The 15705-nt window shown below is 49.4% G+C and overlaps 9 protein-coding genes across 9 annotated transcripts; 5 read left to right on the forward strand and 4 right to left on the reverse strand.

Moving 5' to 3' along the window:
- Positions 1–368: 368 nt before the first annotated feature.
- Positions 369–1431, forward strand: FMAN_01626 (putative peptidylprolyl isomerase precursor, mitochondrial (cyclophilin B); the record flags this gene model as incomplete). The annotated part of the gene is made up of 5 exons (XM_041821068.1): positions 369–514; positions 577–641; positions 867–1036; positions 1087–1193; positions 1245–1431. The coding sequence occupies 5 exons, from the start codon at positions 369–371 to the stop codon at positions 1429–1431; spliced, it is 675 nt and encodes a 224-aa protein (XP_041676967.1).
- A 428-nt stretch (positions 1432–1859) lies between these two features.
- On the reverse strand, positions 1860–3067 carry FMAN_01627 (uncharacterized protein; the record flags this gene model as incomplete). Its single annotated transcript, XM_041821079.1, has 2 exons — positions 1860–2745; positions 2802–3067. The coding sequence occupies 2 exons, from the start codon at positions 3065–3067 to the stop codon at positions 1860–1862; spliced, it is 1152 nt and encodes a 383-aa protein (XP_041676968.1).
- Positions 3068–4265: 1198 nt separating this feature from the next.
- Positions 4266–4745, forward strand: FMAN_01628 (uncharacterized protein; the record flags this gene model as incomplete). Its single annotated transcript, XM_041821090.1, has 1 exon — positions 4266–4745. The coding sequence occupies one exon, from the start codon at positions 4266–4268 to the stop codon at positions 4743–4745; it is 480 nt and encodes a 159-aa protein (XP_041676969.1).
- Positions 4746–5310: 565 nt separating this feature from the next.
- On the reverse strand, positions 5311–7434 carry FMAN_01629 (putative histone deacetylase RpdA; the record flags this gene model as incomplete). The annotated part of the gene is made up of 4 exons (XM_041821101.1): positions 5311–6225; positions 6274–6815; positions 6866–7166; positions 7240–7434. 4 exons carry the CDS (start codon positions 7432–7434, stop codon positions 5311–5313), a joined length of 1953 nt encoding a protein of 650 aa, XP_041676970.1.
- Positions 7435–8022: 588 nt separating this feature from the next.
- FMAN_01630 (putative multidrug resistance protein) lies at positions 8023–9170 on the forward strand (the record flags this gene model as incomplete). The annotated part of the gene is made up of 3 exons (XM_041821112.1): positions 8023–8088; positions 8171–8424; positions 8477–9170. The coding sequence occupies 3 exons, from the start codon at positions 8023–8025 to the stop codon at positions 9168–9170; spliced, it is 1014 nt and encodes a 337-aa protein (XP_041676971.1).
- Positions 9171–9761: 591 nt separating this feature from the next.
- FMAN_16022 (uncharacterized protein) lies at positions 9762–10979 on the forward strand (the record flags this gene model as incomplete). The annotated part of the gene is made up of 1 exon (XM_041821123.1): positions 9762–10979. The coding sequence occupies one exon, from the start codon at positions 9762–9764 to the stop codon at positions 10977–10979; it is 1218 nt and encodes a 405-aa protein (XP_041676972.1).
- A 473-nt stretch (positions 10980–11452) lies between these two features.
- FMAN_01631 (uncharacterized protein) lies at positions 11453–12285 on the reverse strand (the record flags this gene model as incomplete). Its single annotated transcript, XM_041821134.1, has 4 exons — positions 11453–11638; positions 11688–11767; positions 11819–11909; positions 11959–12285. The coding sequence occupies 4 exons, from the start codon at positions 12283–12285 to the stop codon at positions 11453–11455; spliced, it is 684 nt and encodes a 227-aa protein (XP_041676973.1).
- A 1073-nt stretch (positions 12286–13358) lies between these two features.
- On the reverse strand, positions 13359–14227 carry FMAN_01632 (uncharacterized protein; the record flags this gene model as incomplete). Its single annotated transcript, XM_041821145.1, has 4 exons — positions 13359–13541; positions 13595–13674; positions 13730–13820; positions 13895–14227. 4 exons carry the CDS (start codon positions 14225–14227, stop codon positions 13359–13361), a joined length of 687 nt encoding a protein of 228 aa, XP_041676974.1.
- Positions 14228–14918: 691 nt separating this feature from the next.
- Positions 14919–15474, forward strand: FMAN_01633 (uncharacterized protein; the record flags this gene model as incomplete). Its single annotated transcript, XM_041821157.1, has 2 exons — positions 14919–15171; positions 15227–15474. 2 exons carry the CDS (start codon positions 14919–14921, stop codon positions 15472–15474), a joined length of 501 nt encoding a protein of 166 aa, XP_041676975.1.
- Positions 15475–15705: the final 231 nt, after the last annotated feature.

Raw genomic sequence — 15705 nt, forward strand, 5'->3', positions numbered from 1 at the left:
GCAATGTCTGGCATGGCATGGCAGCAGGTAATGGCGGTCAGAGCCATGCCATTGAGAACCAGGGGCAATGCAAAATGCTCGTCAGCTCTCGCTTGCTTGCAATAACAAGCAGGTATTGATGGATTCATCATTGATCAACAGAGCCAGAACCTTAGCTGTTGCAAAGCTCCCCCTCCCCCGCCCCACTGTGGCCATAGCCACCACGGTGACCTCATGGTCTAGCGGGCAGCAAAACAACGAGAGAGAGCTCTCAGGATCACTTCACGTGATCTACTCCTGGCCAACTGTCCCACTCTTTCACACTTTCTACACGCTTCGATTGGCTTCAACGGCCCACGCTAACACTTTGCCCCTCCAGCTTCCTCAAAATGAGACCCTCCCTCTTCAAGCCCCTCCTACCCCGCCATAACTGCTTCTCTGCAGCGAGAACTTCTTCCTCTCTTCCTCAACTCTCCAACACAATCAGATCCGTTAGATTCTTCTCAGCTTCATCCGCAGTCATGGGTAACAAGGTGTAAGTCATCCCTTTCTTCACCAATCATCGCATTGATGTAGGCATCAGCTAACTCTGATCAGTTTCTTCGATATTGAGTGGGAGGGCCCCATCCTCCATAACGGCAATGCTACCCGTGACATTCAGAGTAAGTATTGATTCCTCTCCGATGCCATCGTCCCAGCGATCCGAGACGGCAAGCTGCATCTTCAGCTATCCTACCCTCCGGCTCGATACCTCGAGAGATGCACGATCGTCTGATGTTTGCGGCATTTGGATCTGCATGCACAGTATTCGTCATCATCTCGCATCATCAGTTCACAGCTTGAGCTCCGCGTGTTGTTGCATCAATACTAACATTCCTTCTCTCCAGACCAGCGTGGTCGCATCAACTTCAACCTCTACGACAAGGAGGTCCCCAAGACCGCTGAGAACTTCCGTGCTCTCTGCACTGGCGAGAAGGGCTTCGGCTACAAGGGCTCTTCTTTCCACCGAATCATCCCCGACTTCATGCTCCAGGGTGGTGACTTCACCCGTGGCAATGTACGTTTTTGTCAACCCAAACCTCCCAGGTGCATACTAACACGATCAAGGGCACTGGTGGAAAATCCATCTATGGTGAGAAGTTCGCCGACGAGAACTTCAAGCTCACCCACGACCGCCCCGGTCTGCTGTCCATGGCCAACGCCGGCCCCAACACGTAAGCACTTCCACTCGGCTACAAATTCAATTAGACTAACAGTGTTTCCAGCAACGGCTCTCAGTTCTTCATCACCACTGTTGTCACCTCTTGGCTCAACGGCCGCCACGTCGTTTTCGGCGAGGTCGCTGACGAGGAGTCCATGAACGTTGTCAAGGCTCTTGAGGCTACCGGCTCCGGCAGTGGTGCTGTCAAGTACCAGAAGCGTGCCACCATTGTCGACTGTGGTGAGCTGTAGAAAGCTATCACTAAGGACAAGGCAAAGGGATGGGATTTGGGAGCACATTACAAAACTGACCGAATGAGGACTAGCACTAAATAGCTGGATTTTCGCAAGCTGGCATAAAAGACTAGCTTAGCTGATGAGAAATGTCAACCATTAACCCCATACGCATTGTCACTTGATTCTATCATGCTGTGAATGATGGATTCTTGAAATACCGCTCGACAGCTTATTCCTCTACTTGGTAAAATTGATTGATCATCGCTGCGATCGTTTACGCTTGGCTGCATTCTAAATAGCCATCGCTTGTCCTTCTACGCCTTTGCTGTTATCCCTAGAAACAAAAAGCCTTCTTCCAGACCATAACTCCGTTCTCCATCAGAAAAAGCAGGTATCAATAATCCATACTTATCGTATCGACATGCAAAATCTGCACTCGTGCTCTATTCAACGCCCAGCCACCTTTTGAAATATTCACAGTTATTGGGACCTACAGGGCCACCCTCTTCGCAGATCTCGAACACGGGACAACGGCCGCAGGGAGCTTCGGTGAAGGCACTGATAATAGGCTCGGGGCCGCCTTCACGGCCTGTAGGATCATCTCGACCAGCCCAGCTCTCTAGAGACTGCTTGGCAATGCGAGATACGCGGTAGCCAACCTTCCCAGCAACTTTGACCGACTCGACGAGGTTGTCCCAGACAAGTACGTCGACAAGCTTCTGTACGTCGTGCTCGGAAAGGATGGTGTTATGAGTGATGCCGCTTGAGGAGAGGAGACGAGCGATGTCGCGTACGGTCGGATAGCCTGTGTATCCAGCAGGAAGAGGAAGTAGGGCGTCCTTTTTCACGGCCGCCGTGGGAGAAATCTTGGTGGCTTTCGCTGGGGGCTCATCTATGTGACTAGCATCTCGCTTCTTGCCCCTTTCCACGCCACCTTTCACGACACCTTTCTTGGGAACTTGCGTCCGCGCAGCACCTCCCCCGTGTGTGCTGTGATAGCTGCTCTGACGCTTGATAAAATCATATACAACTCGCTGTAGGTCTTCAATAAAGGCCTCATCAAAGTTCTGATCGGTGTACCACGGGCCGCCGGTAGCTCTATCGCTGGGCCGTATAGAAGCCTTGATGAACATTTTTTTGTTCGGGTGCTCGACATTCTTGAAGGGCGCAATTAGACCCTTTGTCTGGAGTTGCTTGAGTGCGTTCTTGAGGACCGAGTCGTGCATGTTCAGTCGCTTCTGTAGCGTCTGCGACCAGATACCGTCGCCGCCCGAGTCGTCGATGAGAGAGTAAACCATGACCTGTTCGTCGGTCGAGCACTGCTTATACCTAGCCAATTGTCAGCCGAGAGCTTGATGTAGTGTTCCAGAGGTGGTTCTTCGCACTTGTGGGCTTCTTCAGAGTCGCGCCATTTCCATAGCACTTGGCCCGAGGCCTCGCGCATGGTGATGAAAAGCTTGTCATCTGTGAGGGATTGAACGACACGGGCGAGCAGCATGAGGTCTCGGTTTGGAATGACATCGAGGCGCAACAGATCATCCTGGGAGAACATGTCCGTTCCAGACTCGCGACATCGATCGTAGAGGGCCTGCTTCCAGACGCCGAGCTTGGCCGTCGCGGCGTCGCCCTCGGCGGGCGCGGGGGTGGGCATTGTGAGTCAAGCGAGGATGCGACAAGAGGGATGGAATTGTCGTAGGAGGGAGGATTTGGTAACAAGAGTCAAAGATCTGATTATATTTGATGCTACATTGACATAAGATAGCGAGTGGCGAGTAAGAGAATGTGAGAGAGAAGACGGATGACGATGGGCTTCTCTTGGAGTAGAAGCGGCTGGGTTAGGTTGGAAATAATTATTTTTCGAGGTCCCCCGCAGTCGACGCTAAAGTGTAGCTCGTCCCCTACCCTGCTACTTTATTACTGAACAATAGGTTAGGCACCTTCCCGGCCTGTGAGTCGACCCGGCGGAATGTCGGCAGTGCCCGCGGAATGTGGGGTATCTTATCATTGTCTCGGTCCCCCACCATTCATGAATACCTTCAGCCACCCTAGACCCTTATTGTCATGAGAGTTTGAATATCTTTAGAGTTGTGAGCTGACATGTGTGCGATAGTAACATTGTTTTGTGCTCTGATCAAGGGTCTCTCGCTTGAGCTTATATGAATCATGTGGAATTCTATCTAAAGCCATGTAATGTCGTCTGAAGTCCTGAAACTATAAAGGATAATTCAAGTCAGAAACCAGTTGTATACGTGACAGCCATTGACTGCCGGTTCTCCCCAGATGAGACCTGACACAGACAAATATTGAGATCGTTATAAAATAGCTTCATGATCGCATATACCTTTACACATCTATTCCACTTATACATTCTGCTCGGGTCTGCCAAGTGCGCATTCTCCTGTGCTCAAATAATGACACCAACATCACAAATACCTGACAGTCTAGCAATCCGACACAACACCAAAGGATAAATAATGTACCATGAAGTCTGACATTGAATATGTTTTAACTCTTCAAAAAAACTCGCCACGGCCGCGAAAATGCCACTGAATGCGAAGGTTTAGGCTTCCATGATCTCATAAATAAACTCTAGGATCGTGAAAGGCCGTATCAACTCATCGAATGAGCATCCATATAAAGAGTTCACCAATCTAACTATATACCAAGAGCAATACTCCTTTCTATTTCGCCATTGCTATATCCCATCCCTTTCCTCGAAAACATTACGTCTTTGACACTTTCCAACTGTAGTATCACTGCCGAACCTCACGAAACGCAACATCAAGCCAACCCGACTTTAGTATCACATGAACCAATTCCTTGAAAATAATATACAAGCTATCCTCAAAATGCTTTCAGCCGCCGAAAGAGAAGAAATCGATCAAGAGGTCACGGCCTTCATGGCCGAGTTTGGCCACATGTTTGGGAGCCACCTCAACGAAGCTATCTCGAATGATGACGCTTCAAAGAGTGGTACTCCAAGCGCCGACCCCTCAGCAAATGAAACAAACACACAAGGCACAAGAAAAGACACACAAGAGGACACTCCTTCCGCAATGTCACCAGCCATGTGCGACAGATTCGCGCACTTGAGCCCGGAGCTCGCCTCACACGCCAGAGCAATCGAACGCTACAACTTTCTCAAGCGCCACTGTCCCTGGAGTCAGGATGAAGCATTTTTGAATATGATGTGTTCGCTACAGAATCACCCACAAACTATGGGTCTTCCACCGAGCTCAACTGAGCCTTTGGCCGATGAGTCACCCGAGAAAGGTGAAGGGGGAAGCCCGCCTGAGAGTCAGACCGATGTCCATGCTGAGACCAAGTAGACTTTAGGACATATCCGTGGAGAGACGCTTTACAATAGGAGAGAAACGAGGAGGAATAATGAGAGCAGTAGTCGAGTTACGTGAGGAACTGAATTGTGTGCTCAGTCCAAAGTTACTTGGTTTGTCACTCCGCACCAAACACACCTTATCATCACCACTAAGAATCATGCTTCAATAAGATTGAGATTCACCCATGTCACTCATGCTCAAGCTCAAGATATCGTGACTTGTAGTGTTTAAAGAAATTCTTTCGCTTTAGTGACAAACTACTCAGTACAACCATCAAACATCATAATAAAGAAAGCATCACAATTATGTGTGACCGAACCTTGAAATTCCTCCTTCTTGTACAATTCGATGCTTGGCCCTTCGTATCGTCTTTACCCCTGCGCCTGGAACGCCTGACTGCAGGCCACATGTTTCCTTCACATGCAAGGCTTTCGTCTCCTCACTTGTTGAGTGTCGTAGGCCGGTTGCTTCCATGCAAAGGTGCACGTGGCATGAGCTTGTTCTTGTAACGTGAAATTATCTCCTAAGAAATCAAGAGGGCTTTGCCCAGAAGCCCCTAGTTTACAGGGCTCTTGCTCTTCTCGACAGCTGGCTCTGGCTTATCCTTCTCCGTATCGACGTCCATAGCATCGTCGGGTTGTTCGCTCCGAGCCTTCTCAGTTGCTACTGCAGGCTTATCTGAGGTCTCTTCAGTGCTTTTAGGTTCTGTGGTGGGCTCCTTCGTAGCGGTATCGGCGGCCTCTTGGGCAACAGGCTCGTCCTTTGAAGCCTTTTCAGTAGGCGCTGAAGGCTCCGCAGGTGCCTCAGGCTCGACCTCTTCCTTCTTGATTGTTGTCTCCTCTGGAGCCGCTGAGTCCTCCATGCCAACATCACCGTCTCCGTCCACTTTACTAGCTTCAGGTTCCTTGGCGGTCTCGTCAGGCTTCTCGCTCTCCTTGGGTGGAGCTTCCTTCTCGGCTGGGGCCGAAGCTGAGATGTCGTCGATAGTATCGTCATTCACATCGTGAGCATCCTCGCCAGCTTGCTCCTCAGCAGGTTCGTCAGCGGACGCACCGTTGGTTACCTTGGCTGGAGGAGCATCGGCATTATCGATTTCCATTTCCCCCTTGCGATAGTCGGTAAAGGTGCGCTTGTTGCCATTCTGGCGCGTGGCACCATGCGCCTGAGCCAACTCATCGTCGTCACTGGCTTCGAACTCGTTGTCGTGTTCAACATGCTTGTCCCAACGATGTTCGGTCATGCGAACATCCTTGTTCTCATCCTCATCTAGGTCGTCCAACTCGGCCTCCTCCTCATCAGTCATGCCGCCAAAGGGCTTTCGGGGGACGTCTTGCAACTGTACTGAAGGAGCAGGTCCTGTTTGTCGAAGGTTGTCGATGACTGAAGAAGTAATCTTCTCAAGGTACTCTCGACTGTTGGAGTTCTCCATGTTAGAGGATCGCACATTCAGCTCAAAATCGGGAGCATAGTACTGTACCACGTTAGTGGGGGCTTGTCAACACAGGATCAGATAACTTACTTCGTAGTATTCATTGTAGGGCAGGGTTCGGTCCATCTCCTTGCCCACAAGAACACCGGTCTCAAAGGCCCAAGTTCGAGCGACGTTGCGCATTGTGTAGCCACCTCCACCGAGAACAAGAGTAGGGAGATTAAAGCTCTTGACATAGTTGACACAGTTGGCGTGGCCGTCCATGCTCAGATTGAAGCAACCAAGTCGATCGCCAGACAGACTGTCACCACCGCATTGAAGAACAACAGCCTCGGGCTGGTAGTACTTCATGACATTCTCAATGACAGGCTGGAAGATTGACCTGTAGGACACATCGGTGATACCATCTCGGAGAGGAAAGTTGACAGCATAGTTTTTTCCTTGTCCAATACCGGTGTCCCGAAGTTCACCAGTGCCGGGGAAGTACTCTCCGTACTTGTGGAAAGAAACGGTCATGACACGGTCGGTGGTGTAGAAAGCCTCCTCAACACCATCGCCATGATGCACATCAATATCGATGTAGAGGACCCGCTTTTTGAATCGGAGGAGTTCGAGAATACCGAGGACAATGTCTAGATACTGGGTTAGATCGTGATACCTGAGATATCTGGGAGAGACATACCGTTGACGTAGCAGAAACCACTGGCCTCGCACTTCTTGGCGTGGTGAAGACCACCAGCCCAGTTGATGGCGATGTCGCACTTTTGGCGATTCAGTCGCGCGGCACCCTCCATGCTACCACCTGCACTGATACCACAGAACTCAAATAGACCATCGAACACGGGGCAATCATCACCGACGTTGTATTTTCCTTGCTCTCTCATAAAGCTGTCCATGTTGTCTGGTGTGACCTTTTGTAGGAAATCGATGTAGTCGTCGGTATGGAATTGGGTCATCTCGCCTCGGGTCGCAGGTTTTGCGCGCTGGGATTTGTCAGTATGATATCCCAAACTCAGTGACTCCAAAAGTTGGTTGGGGGATCAAGAATGGACTCACGTATATCTCCATCTTCTGGTAGAGGTTGTACTGCATAATCAAGCTATGCGCCAGCCGAATGCGATGAGGCTTCATAGGATGACCAGTAACATAGGCATAGTTACCAATGTCGGAATCGTAAAAGTAAGCGACCTTCTTGGGGGATGAGCCATTGAGCGCAACCGAGCCGAGCTCGACACGTATATCGTCGCCCATGACTGCGGCTACTCGTGGAGTCGCGAATCTCGGAAAGCGGGTGTAAAAGAAAGGGTTAGATCAAATTTGCGCTCGAAATAAAAGGATCTGGGATGGGTATTTCGATAGGAAATTGCTCAGGGAGAGCTCAGCATGATCGAGGGATAAGTTTAGGCAAGAGTTTGGTAGGATGTGACAAGCTTTCGAGAAGAATCTTTGGGTGTAAGTATGTAAAGTTACATGGGCAGAACCACTTACCACTGGCTGATGCGAAGCATATCCCCGGAGCTTGAAAGTCTCCCGTTTACACCGGAATAAATATTGAAGCGCTCCGTTTTAATTGATGCAAGCCACAATTTGAGTCCCTCGCATAAGATACGCCACAGAGAGCCACTAAGCTCGTGCACGTGACTTGACTAAGCTTCTCAGCTGTGGCTCCCAGGCTGCCGGGCTGGCGTCAACGTCAATTACCTTACCAAGCTCCGATCATAGCAACGCCAACCCTCCATCACCGCCCACCATCAAACATCAACACCCGCACGCTATTTTTGTCGACGAATTACTCTACCCGCAGTTTATCCTTAAACCTTTCAACACACCGTCGACATCATGGAGCGCTTCAGGAGTTTACTTGGTGGCGGTGGAATGGGCCTTGGAGGAGCTGCACATGGCACTGTAAGCTATCATCTCCTTCATATGAGCTCCCTAATGGGGTGTGCTTTGCAGTTCTGAGCTTTGCTGACCTTGACGACTGTAGGACAACACAAATCTGATTGATAACTCCGAAACAGTCTATATCTCCTCCCTTGCCCTACTTAAAATGCTTCGACACGGTCGCGCAGGTGTGCCCATGGAAGTCATGGGTCTGATGCTTGGCGAGTTTGTGGATGACTTCACCGTCAAGGTTATGGATGTGTTTGCCATGCCTCAGAGCGGTACCGGTGTTAGTGTCGAGGCTGTCGACCCCGTTTTCCAGACCAAGATGATGGACATGCTTAGGCAAACAGGAAGGTTAGTTGATTACAGTCCCTCATTTGTTATCACTACCTAACGGACTGAACAGACCCGAGTCGGTTGTCGGATGGTACCACTCGCATCCTGGATTCGGCTGCTGGCTTTCTTCTGTTGATATCAACACACAGCAGTCGTTCGAGCAGCTGAACCCCCGCGCCGTTGCCGTCGTCATTGATCCTATCCAGTCCGTGAAGGGCAAAGTCGTCATTGACGCTTTCCGACTCATCAACCCCCAGCTCTTGATGCTCGGACAAGAACCTCGACAGAGCACTAGCAACTTGGGCCACCTCAACAAGCCTTCAATCCAGGCTCTCATCCACGGCTTGAACCGACACTACTACTCGATTGGAATCAACTACCGCAAGACCGCGCTCGAAGAGAACATGCTCATGAACCTGCACAAGCACGTTTGGACCGAAGCTCTGGAGATGGACGACTTCCGACACGAGGGTTGCAAGAACAAGGACAGACTGCAACAGCTGGTCTCATTGGCGGATGGTTATGAGAAGCGCGTAAAGGAGGAGACTGAGCTGACTAAGGATCAGCTCAAGACTCGCTACGTTGGCAAGTTGGATCCCAAGAAGCATCTCGAGGATGTTGGCCAGGAGCTCATTGAGGACAACATTGTATCTGTGTCGAGACAAATGATCGACAAGGAGGCCACCATGCCCAGGAAGGAGGGCCAAGCAGGGTCCAAGGGGCAAGTGAATGGTGAACAAATGGACGTGGAAGAGGAGTTATAAGCGCGAGGAAATGAATACCTTTAACAAGAAATAACGAGGCCACGGGATGGACTTGTAAGATTAATGGGCGTTGGCGGTCGGGACGGAAGATTTAGAGACCTAGCCATGTCACGAATTATTGCACAAGGTTAGCATGATAGCATGCATGAATTAATTCCGCGTGTACCTTTTTGTTCCGTGAGTTGATGTGCGGAATGATCGCCGTTGGTGTTCATACGCTGTGAGCGCCGTGAGTTCTGGGTATTATGTTTTGAACACAGTTACTCGTGCGTAGAACAAGGGTGTTGACGTTTCTATAAAGGCGAAAGATGCGCAAATTCTCTTCCGCTTTTTAATTCACTTTTTGAAAACTGCGCTCATATTGACAAACTGCATATTTCGGCTTTCAGCTATTGCTTGTCTAATCTAGAGTCACACTTGGAACAAAGACAACAACAGACACCAGAAGCAGCTCGCCATCGCCGAATATCTTTAAAGCAGTTCAGTAACTTCTCTTATAAGAGCGCATACTCAGATTTGATATCTATAAAAGCAGGTGAGTTTTTACTCTTCTCCTGCTCTTGAGAGAGCTGTAGACTTGTTCAGGCTACCATGAGCTCTCGAACAAGTCTACGTTCAATCCTGCGCGGCTGGTTTGCGTCGGATAGGTATTCTGACTCTGAATCAGATCCTGATGTCCGTAGAGAATCAGTTAGAGGAGAGTGTCCCCTACCAGACCGAAATCGAGGGCGACACAAAAGGGAAAGGAGGAATCCATTTGGGCTACCCAAGAAGCGAACTTATTGCAGCCATTGCCACGGCACTAATGGTTACGGAGACAATGATTTTTCTAGGGGTGAACGTGAGGCAAAAAGGAAAAAGAGTCACAAGGATCAACACGCGTCAGGCGGGCAGCAGTATCGTCTTAGTGAGCAACTGAAGCCTCTGCCTGTGGCTCCACGTCAACGTCCCCCACAAGCAAGAGGCCAACGGCGGACTCCATCAGAGGATACATCCCTGCAAAGGGAGGGCCACAATCAGAAACATAAACGCAGCAATGCTGTTGATACCCGACTGAACGCGTCAAAGCAGCTGAACCAGAAGAAGCATGGTAGACATACTCTCTACCAACAGGATCAGGATCAGGATCAGGATCAGGATCAGGATCAGGATCAGGACCAGGGGAGCAACGAAGCCATCTTCCTCTCCGACGACCGCTCAATGAACCGCGAGGCCGTGTCAGAGGTAGTCGACATGATAGCACAGCGCTTCAGCCACATCCCCTACGCCGTTAGCGGTCTCGCGGCCATGGTCTACTACGGCTACGAGGCGAGGCCGTACAGAGTGAGCATCGTGTGTCCCGAGCACACGCGCGAGAACCAAAAGTGCTGGGCCAAGGCGCAGGGCATGATCCCCATCCCGCGGCAGCGACACGTCTGGGGCGTCGCGACCTCGGACGGCATCGTCCAGCAGATCCGCGTGAGGTTTCCCTACGATTTCAACGAGATGCATGCCCTAAAAATAGGCACCGCCGGCAGCAACCCCGTCTCCATGTTGTCGCTAGCGGGGCTGGCTGATGAGCTTGCGAGGACCTATGTTAATGAGCTCAAGCACTCGGACCGCGACAGGCAGGAGAATCTGGCCCACGAGATGATCTGGATCCTCAAGAGAATCATCCAGTGCAGATTGCCTGAGCATGCGCTGCGCCCTGAGAGGATACCTCACCTGACCAGGGAGACCTTCTGGCTGCCCTTCACACTATCTTATCCAGAATCGGTGCCTCTATTTGCAAAGGCGGGATGGAGCATTCCCAACGAGGGATGGTATTAAGACGAGATGCGATGAATGAGACTGCGTGACATGGGAATGATTTGGAGTTTGGGGAATTACGGCGGCACAGTACGACACGGCACGACACGACACAGCACAGCATGGATATGGATATGGATTATGGTTACGCTTACGGGGTTAAAGTTTGGTTACAGCTACGCATCGCATGATACCCTAGATGGATGTTTTTTTTTTAATTTCCTTCGTTTCTAATGATAAGACGACAAAGACTGTAGACTGAGAGATTTTCGATTTTTTATCGCAAGTTTAGAGATTAGGCAATTTATTCACACCACACAAGATAGCAGTAATGCCGCAAAAGTGTCTTTATTCGTGAGAGCAATCCAGTATCTCTCAGTAGTCAAACTCAGCATCTTTGGCTGGTGGTGTTTCCAAAGCACTCTTTGCGCATCAATCCGAAAACGATCTGGCCTACTCCCAAACTCCAATCTCAAAACTGTATCCAAGTGATCTTAGTTACGAGACTTCCACGCCTTGACGACGTGGCCGACAGTGAACTCTCCGTAGTTCTTGATGTAGCTCAAGTGAACGGAGAGATCCTTGCCGCCGGCCTCGCAGTATGGATCGCCTTTGTCGCAGATGGAAACGGTCTTGCTAGCGATACTATCGCAGCCGATGGGAAGGTTGCGTGGAAAGATCTGGGATATGTCAGCTGTGCTCATGATATGCTTATCAGTCAAGACTTACACCACTGCCCTCACTGGTTCCGACAAGGAAGGGCTGGCCCTCGGTGAGACTCGGATCGCCCATGGCAATGATGGCCACCACTGTCAAATGTTAGCAACCTTTCAAGTATGTCCTGAGTGAGAGTATCTTACCATTGTCGGTGATGTACCCAGGCTGGGAGAGAGTACCAGGGAAGCCGTCCGAGCTGGCGCCGCACATGGTGTCCATAGTGACATGGGCTCCCTGAAAATCATTAGCATGGTACTTTACTAAGGTGAGGGTGAGTACTTGCCTGCGAGTAACCCATGAGGATCAAGTCTGTGTCGGGACAGTTCTTCACGTAGTTGTTGATCACGGAGTTCATAGTGCGGACGCCCTTGGTTTGAGACTCGACGTACTCATTGTAGAGGGCGGGATACACGAGAGCCTCCATGTCCGAGCCGGGGATCAACTTGATGATCTCCTCCGCGAGGACACCCATCGCACCGGGTCCCTCTGGCTCAAGGCTACCACGAGCAACGATGAGGTGTGCGCCCTTGGCGCAAGTGATGGCGTCAGTGGTCGAGTTGGCTGAGACCAGAGCCATTGAGAAGCTTAGAACGAGCATGAAAGAAATCATGGTTGAGGTGTTGTCTGTTGAGTAGATCTTTTTGGAGAAGTCAGATAGGTTCTTTTGAGAAGATAGTAAGTATAATCTCTTACTCTGATGTGTTGATGTGATGATGTATGGTTGAAGGTGAAGAGTTGAGATGATTGGAAGTCGGGATGAAAGTAAAGAGAGGAGGAAAAGAAGAAGAGCGGATGAAAGGGTACAAGAGAATATATAGCCTCACCTTGGCGACTGCCAGTGCCAACTCGCAGTGGCAGCTGCAGAATCAGAACGCGATCACTGACAGTGGCAGACATTGATAGTAACCTCAACCTCACTCACGATCTAATATCCATCTTCAAGATAGTAGAGCAGCGGCGTAGCAGCGGAAGGCCCACAACAGCACTCTAGAAGCTCTAGTGAAGGTTGGAAAAAGAAAAACCGTGGACCTCGACTGTCAAATCGCATCTTTGCAACTTTTGCGGTTCGGCTGCAGGGACTGGGGTAGATCGATGGTATCGGACTTGTTTCTTGATTCGGTCACTATAGTCTGCGTAACTCGACAACAGACGGGTTAATATATGGAAGATAGTAGTTTATCGAGCATGGATGAACAGTGTGATGAAAAGAAATTATATATGACATGTCCAAAGACCGTATTAAACAGCTACCTCTCTCTGCCTTTATACTAGTATTGTCTGTTTGTGTAAGTGGAGAGAATCAACACTAGTTCCTTGGAGTGTGCTGGGATTAGAACTGGATCTCCATGTTTGCTAGAATTACAGCATGATTAAACCAGATGCTTCGAAAACTGTGTTAGTTGCGGCCAAGATTGTCCTTGACGGAGTGGGCTTGATTCGTTTGTCATGGCTGTTAACAATCAATATGAGCTTACCCCTATTCCGAGAAAACGTTTGTGCAGTAAGTATTACAGACCACTCACACCACAAATTCTACTTCAACTGTATCCGAGCAATCCAAAATACGTTGCTGGCTCGATGATGATTTATTCTTAGATATTCTTCCCAGTGATGATAGATCAATTACAGTCCTATTCGTTTCTGTACATACTCCAAAGACGAAAACACAGTCAAATAAGCATGCTAGGCTCTATGGAACATGCTAACAGCATAATCCGCGGCAGCATGTCCATATGTAGTCACGTAGTTCATATGAGTTCTCAAATCATGGCCTCCAGCTTCACAGAAAGGATCGCCGGCGTCACAGAAAGAGACTGTTTTGTCCGAAACACATTTGCATCCTTCGGGTTTCTGACGGGGGAATATCTAATAATTATAGTCAGCTGTCGATCATGCTTAGCAGGCTTCCCAGGACTTACACCGTTGCCAACACTACTTCCAACATGGAAGGGTTGGCCTTTGGTAGTACTCGGATCCCCCATGAGAACAACAGCTGAAACTTCAAGAGGATTAGAATGTATGGGTGATGGGGATTTGTGGCTCTTTTGACTGACTGTTGTTTGTAATGGCGGAAGGCGAAGGCTTGGTAGGGAGGAATCCGATGGAACTCGCACCACACATGGCATCGGCAATGACATGGGCGCCCTGCATAACGGAGTCAGTAAAGGACCATGAGGCTCTTCTTAATGGGCTTAAATCTGATGTCTAGATGGACTGACCTGCGAGAAACCAAGTAGAATAATCTTCGTCTTGGGACAGATCGTGACATACTGCGCCAGCACAACAGACAGAGCTGCCACACCCTCCATCTGTGAAGGCTGGTAGGGATTATAGATGGCAGGATATTCCAGAGATACGACATCGGAGTGGGAGATTCTTTGCTGGACTTGCTGAGCAACTGCTCCGATGATGCCTGGTCCCCGAGGTTCCAAACTGCCTCTGGCCACAATGATGTGAGCTCCGGAGACACAGCTGGAGTTTCCAGGCTGGCCATATTCTTGACAAGTAACAAAGCTTGCAAACAGAATGAGGTATCTGAGTATGAAGAGCATCGTGAAGGACTTCCGGAGACTAACAAGGTTAGCGACGAGTTCAGTGGTCTGTAGGCAAACTTGAGATAGGGAAACTTACAACAATCTCAATCACAGTAAAATAGACAAATGAAGCTTGATATTATTGGAAGGATTGTGATTGATGAAAACATATAAGCTGAAGTCTAGTCGTAGCCCAATTTGCCAACTGACTATGGGCGGCAGCACGGGAGGAAACAGGAAAGGAGGAAAAGGATGATAAGAAACAAGATAAAGGCAAAGAAAGACGCAAAGACAAATGAACGGGTAGACTCACAGTATGAGCTGAGCCTACGTCCCGTTTGATTGTGCATTGCAAACAGATACATATATATCAATGTTTGACTGCCAGTGAGTTACCTCATCAAGCCTGTCTCACAGCCAAGCGATGTAAGTCAAGAATAGCGTCAATATCAAACGCCATCCGATCAGCCTTGACGGGTATAAACCTTGGCTTTGGCTTGATCTACCGTAGAACCTTCTAGTCATTGGGCATGTATGTAAGTGCCCGAGCAGGCATGTCTCAATATTTGGCGTTTCAACCCGGGGGGAACGGCAACCATGTCAATCCGTGGCACTAAAAGGACAAGGACACGGAAGAGCAAACTCAGCTCCTTACTCCCACAAACCAAACAATCAAACGCCATTTCTGCATTCAATTGGTCGGTCCATCATGTATTCGTCTGATCTGGAAGACATGTTACAAGCGCCAGACGCTACAGTCCGTGCCATTCTCCGAGCTCTCTGCCAAGATAGTGGCACCCAATCCCGTGCCCTCAGCTACTTTGAGAGCCTGGAAGCTGTCAATGATGCTTCCGATACACGCAAACGCAAGGCGGAAGATGAGCTTAGTATCTGTGTCCAATGCGACGAGGCCTTTTACACAAACGACAACAATGATAAAGATGCTTGCTGCTACCATTGGGGTAAGAAATCAACGCCTTTAGTGCAGAAACACGAGAGCTGACATGCGAGTTTCAGGAGAGCTAGAGGTTGACTATGATGCCGATGTCTGGGCAGACCATGACGAGAACTGTCACGGGACCATAGACACAGATTCCATGCGTGCAGAATTCCCCGAAGGATTTGTTTGGACTTGCTGTGATAAACCTGGCGACGAGGCCGGCTGTACCTTTGGGCGGCATGAAGCTGATCCAACCAAATCAAGGAGAGAATGTGGCGAAGAGCCAATTGATAGTGACGATTATGAGGATGGGGATGAGATTTAGGCAGAATATACCACAATAACTCCCAAATTCCAATTCATCAAAAGACTTTTAAGTTCACCCTTTATTGTGATTGTCGACTTGGAAGAATCTGGAAAGTTAGGATGGTATCTCTACCCCTGCATATCATCACACTGACACTAATAAAACAAGCTCCCAACTTGCCCCAATTCAAGACGTCACTTCACTTACACTCACTCACGCACTTACTCATTCAACTCATCTCACTTCAAT

The sequence above is a fragment of the Fusarium mangiferae genome (genome assembly GCF_900044065.1).
Source record: "Fusarium mangiferae strain MRC7560 genome assembly, contig: FMAN_scaffold001, whole genome shotgun sequence".
In the NCBI taxonomy this organism is placed as follows: domain Eukaryota; kingdom Fungi; phylum Ascomycota; class Sordariomycetes; order Hypocreales; family Nectriaceae; genus Fusarium; species Fusarium mangiferae.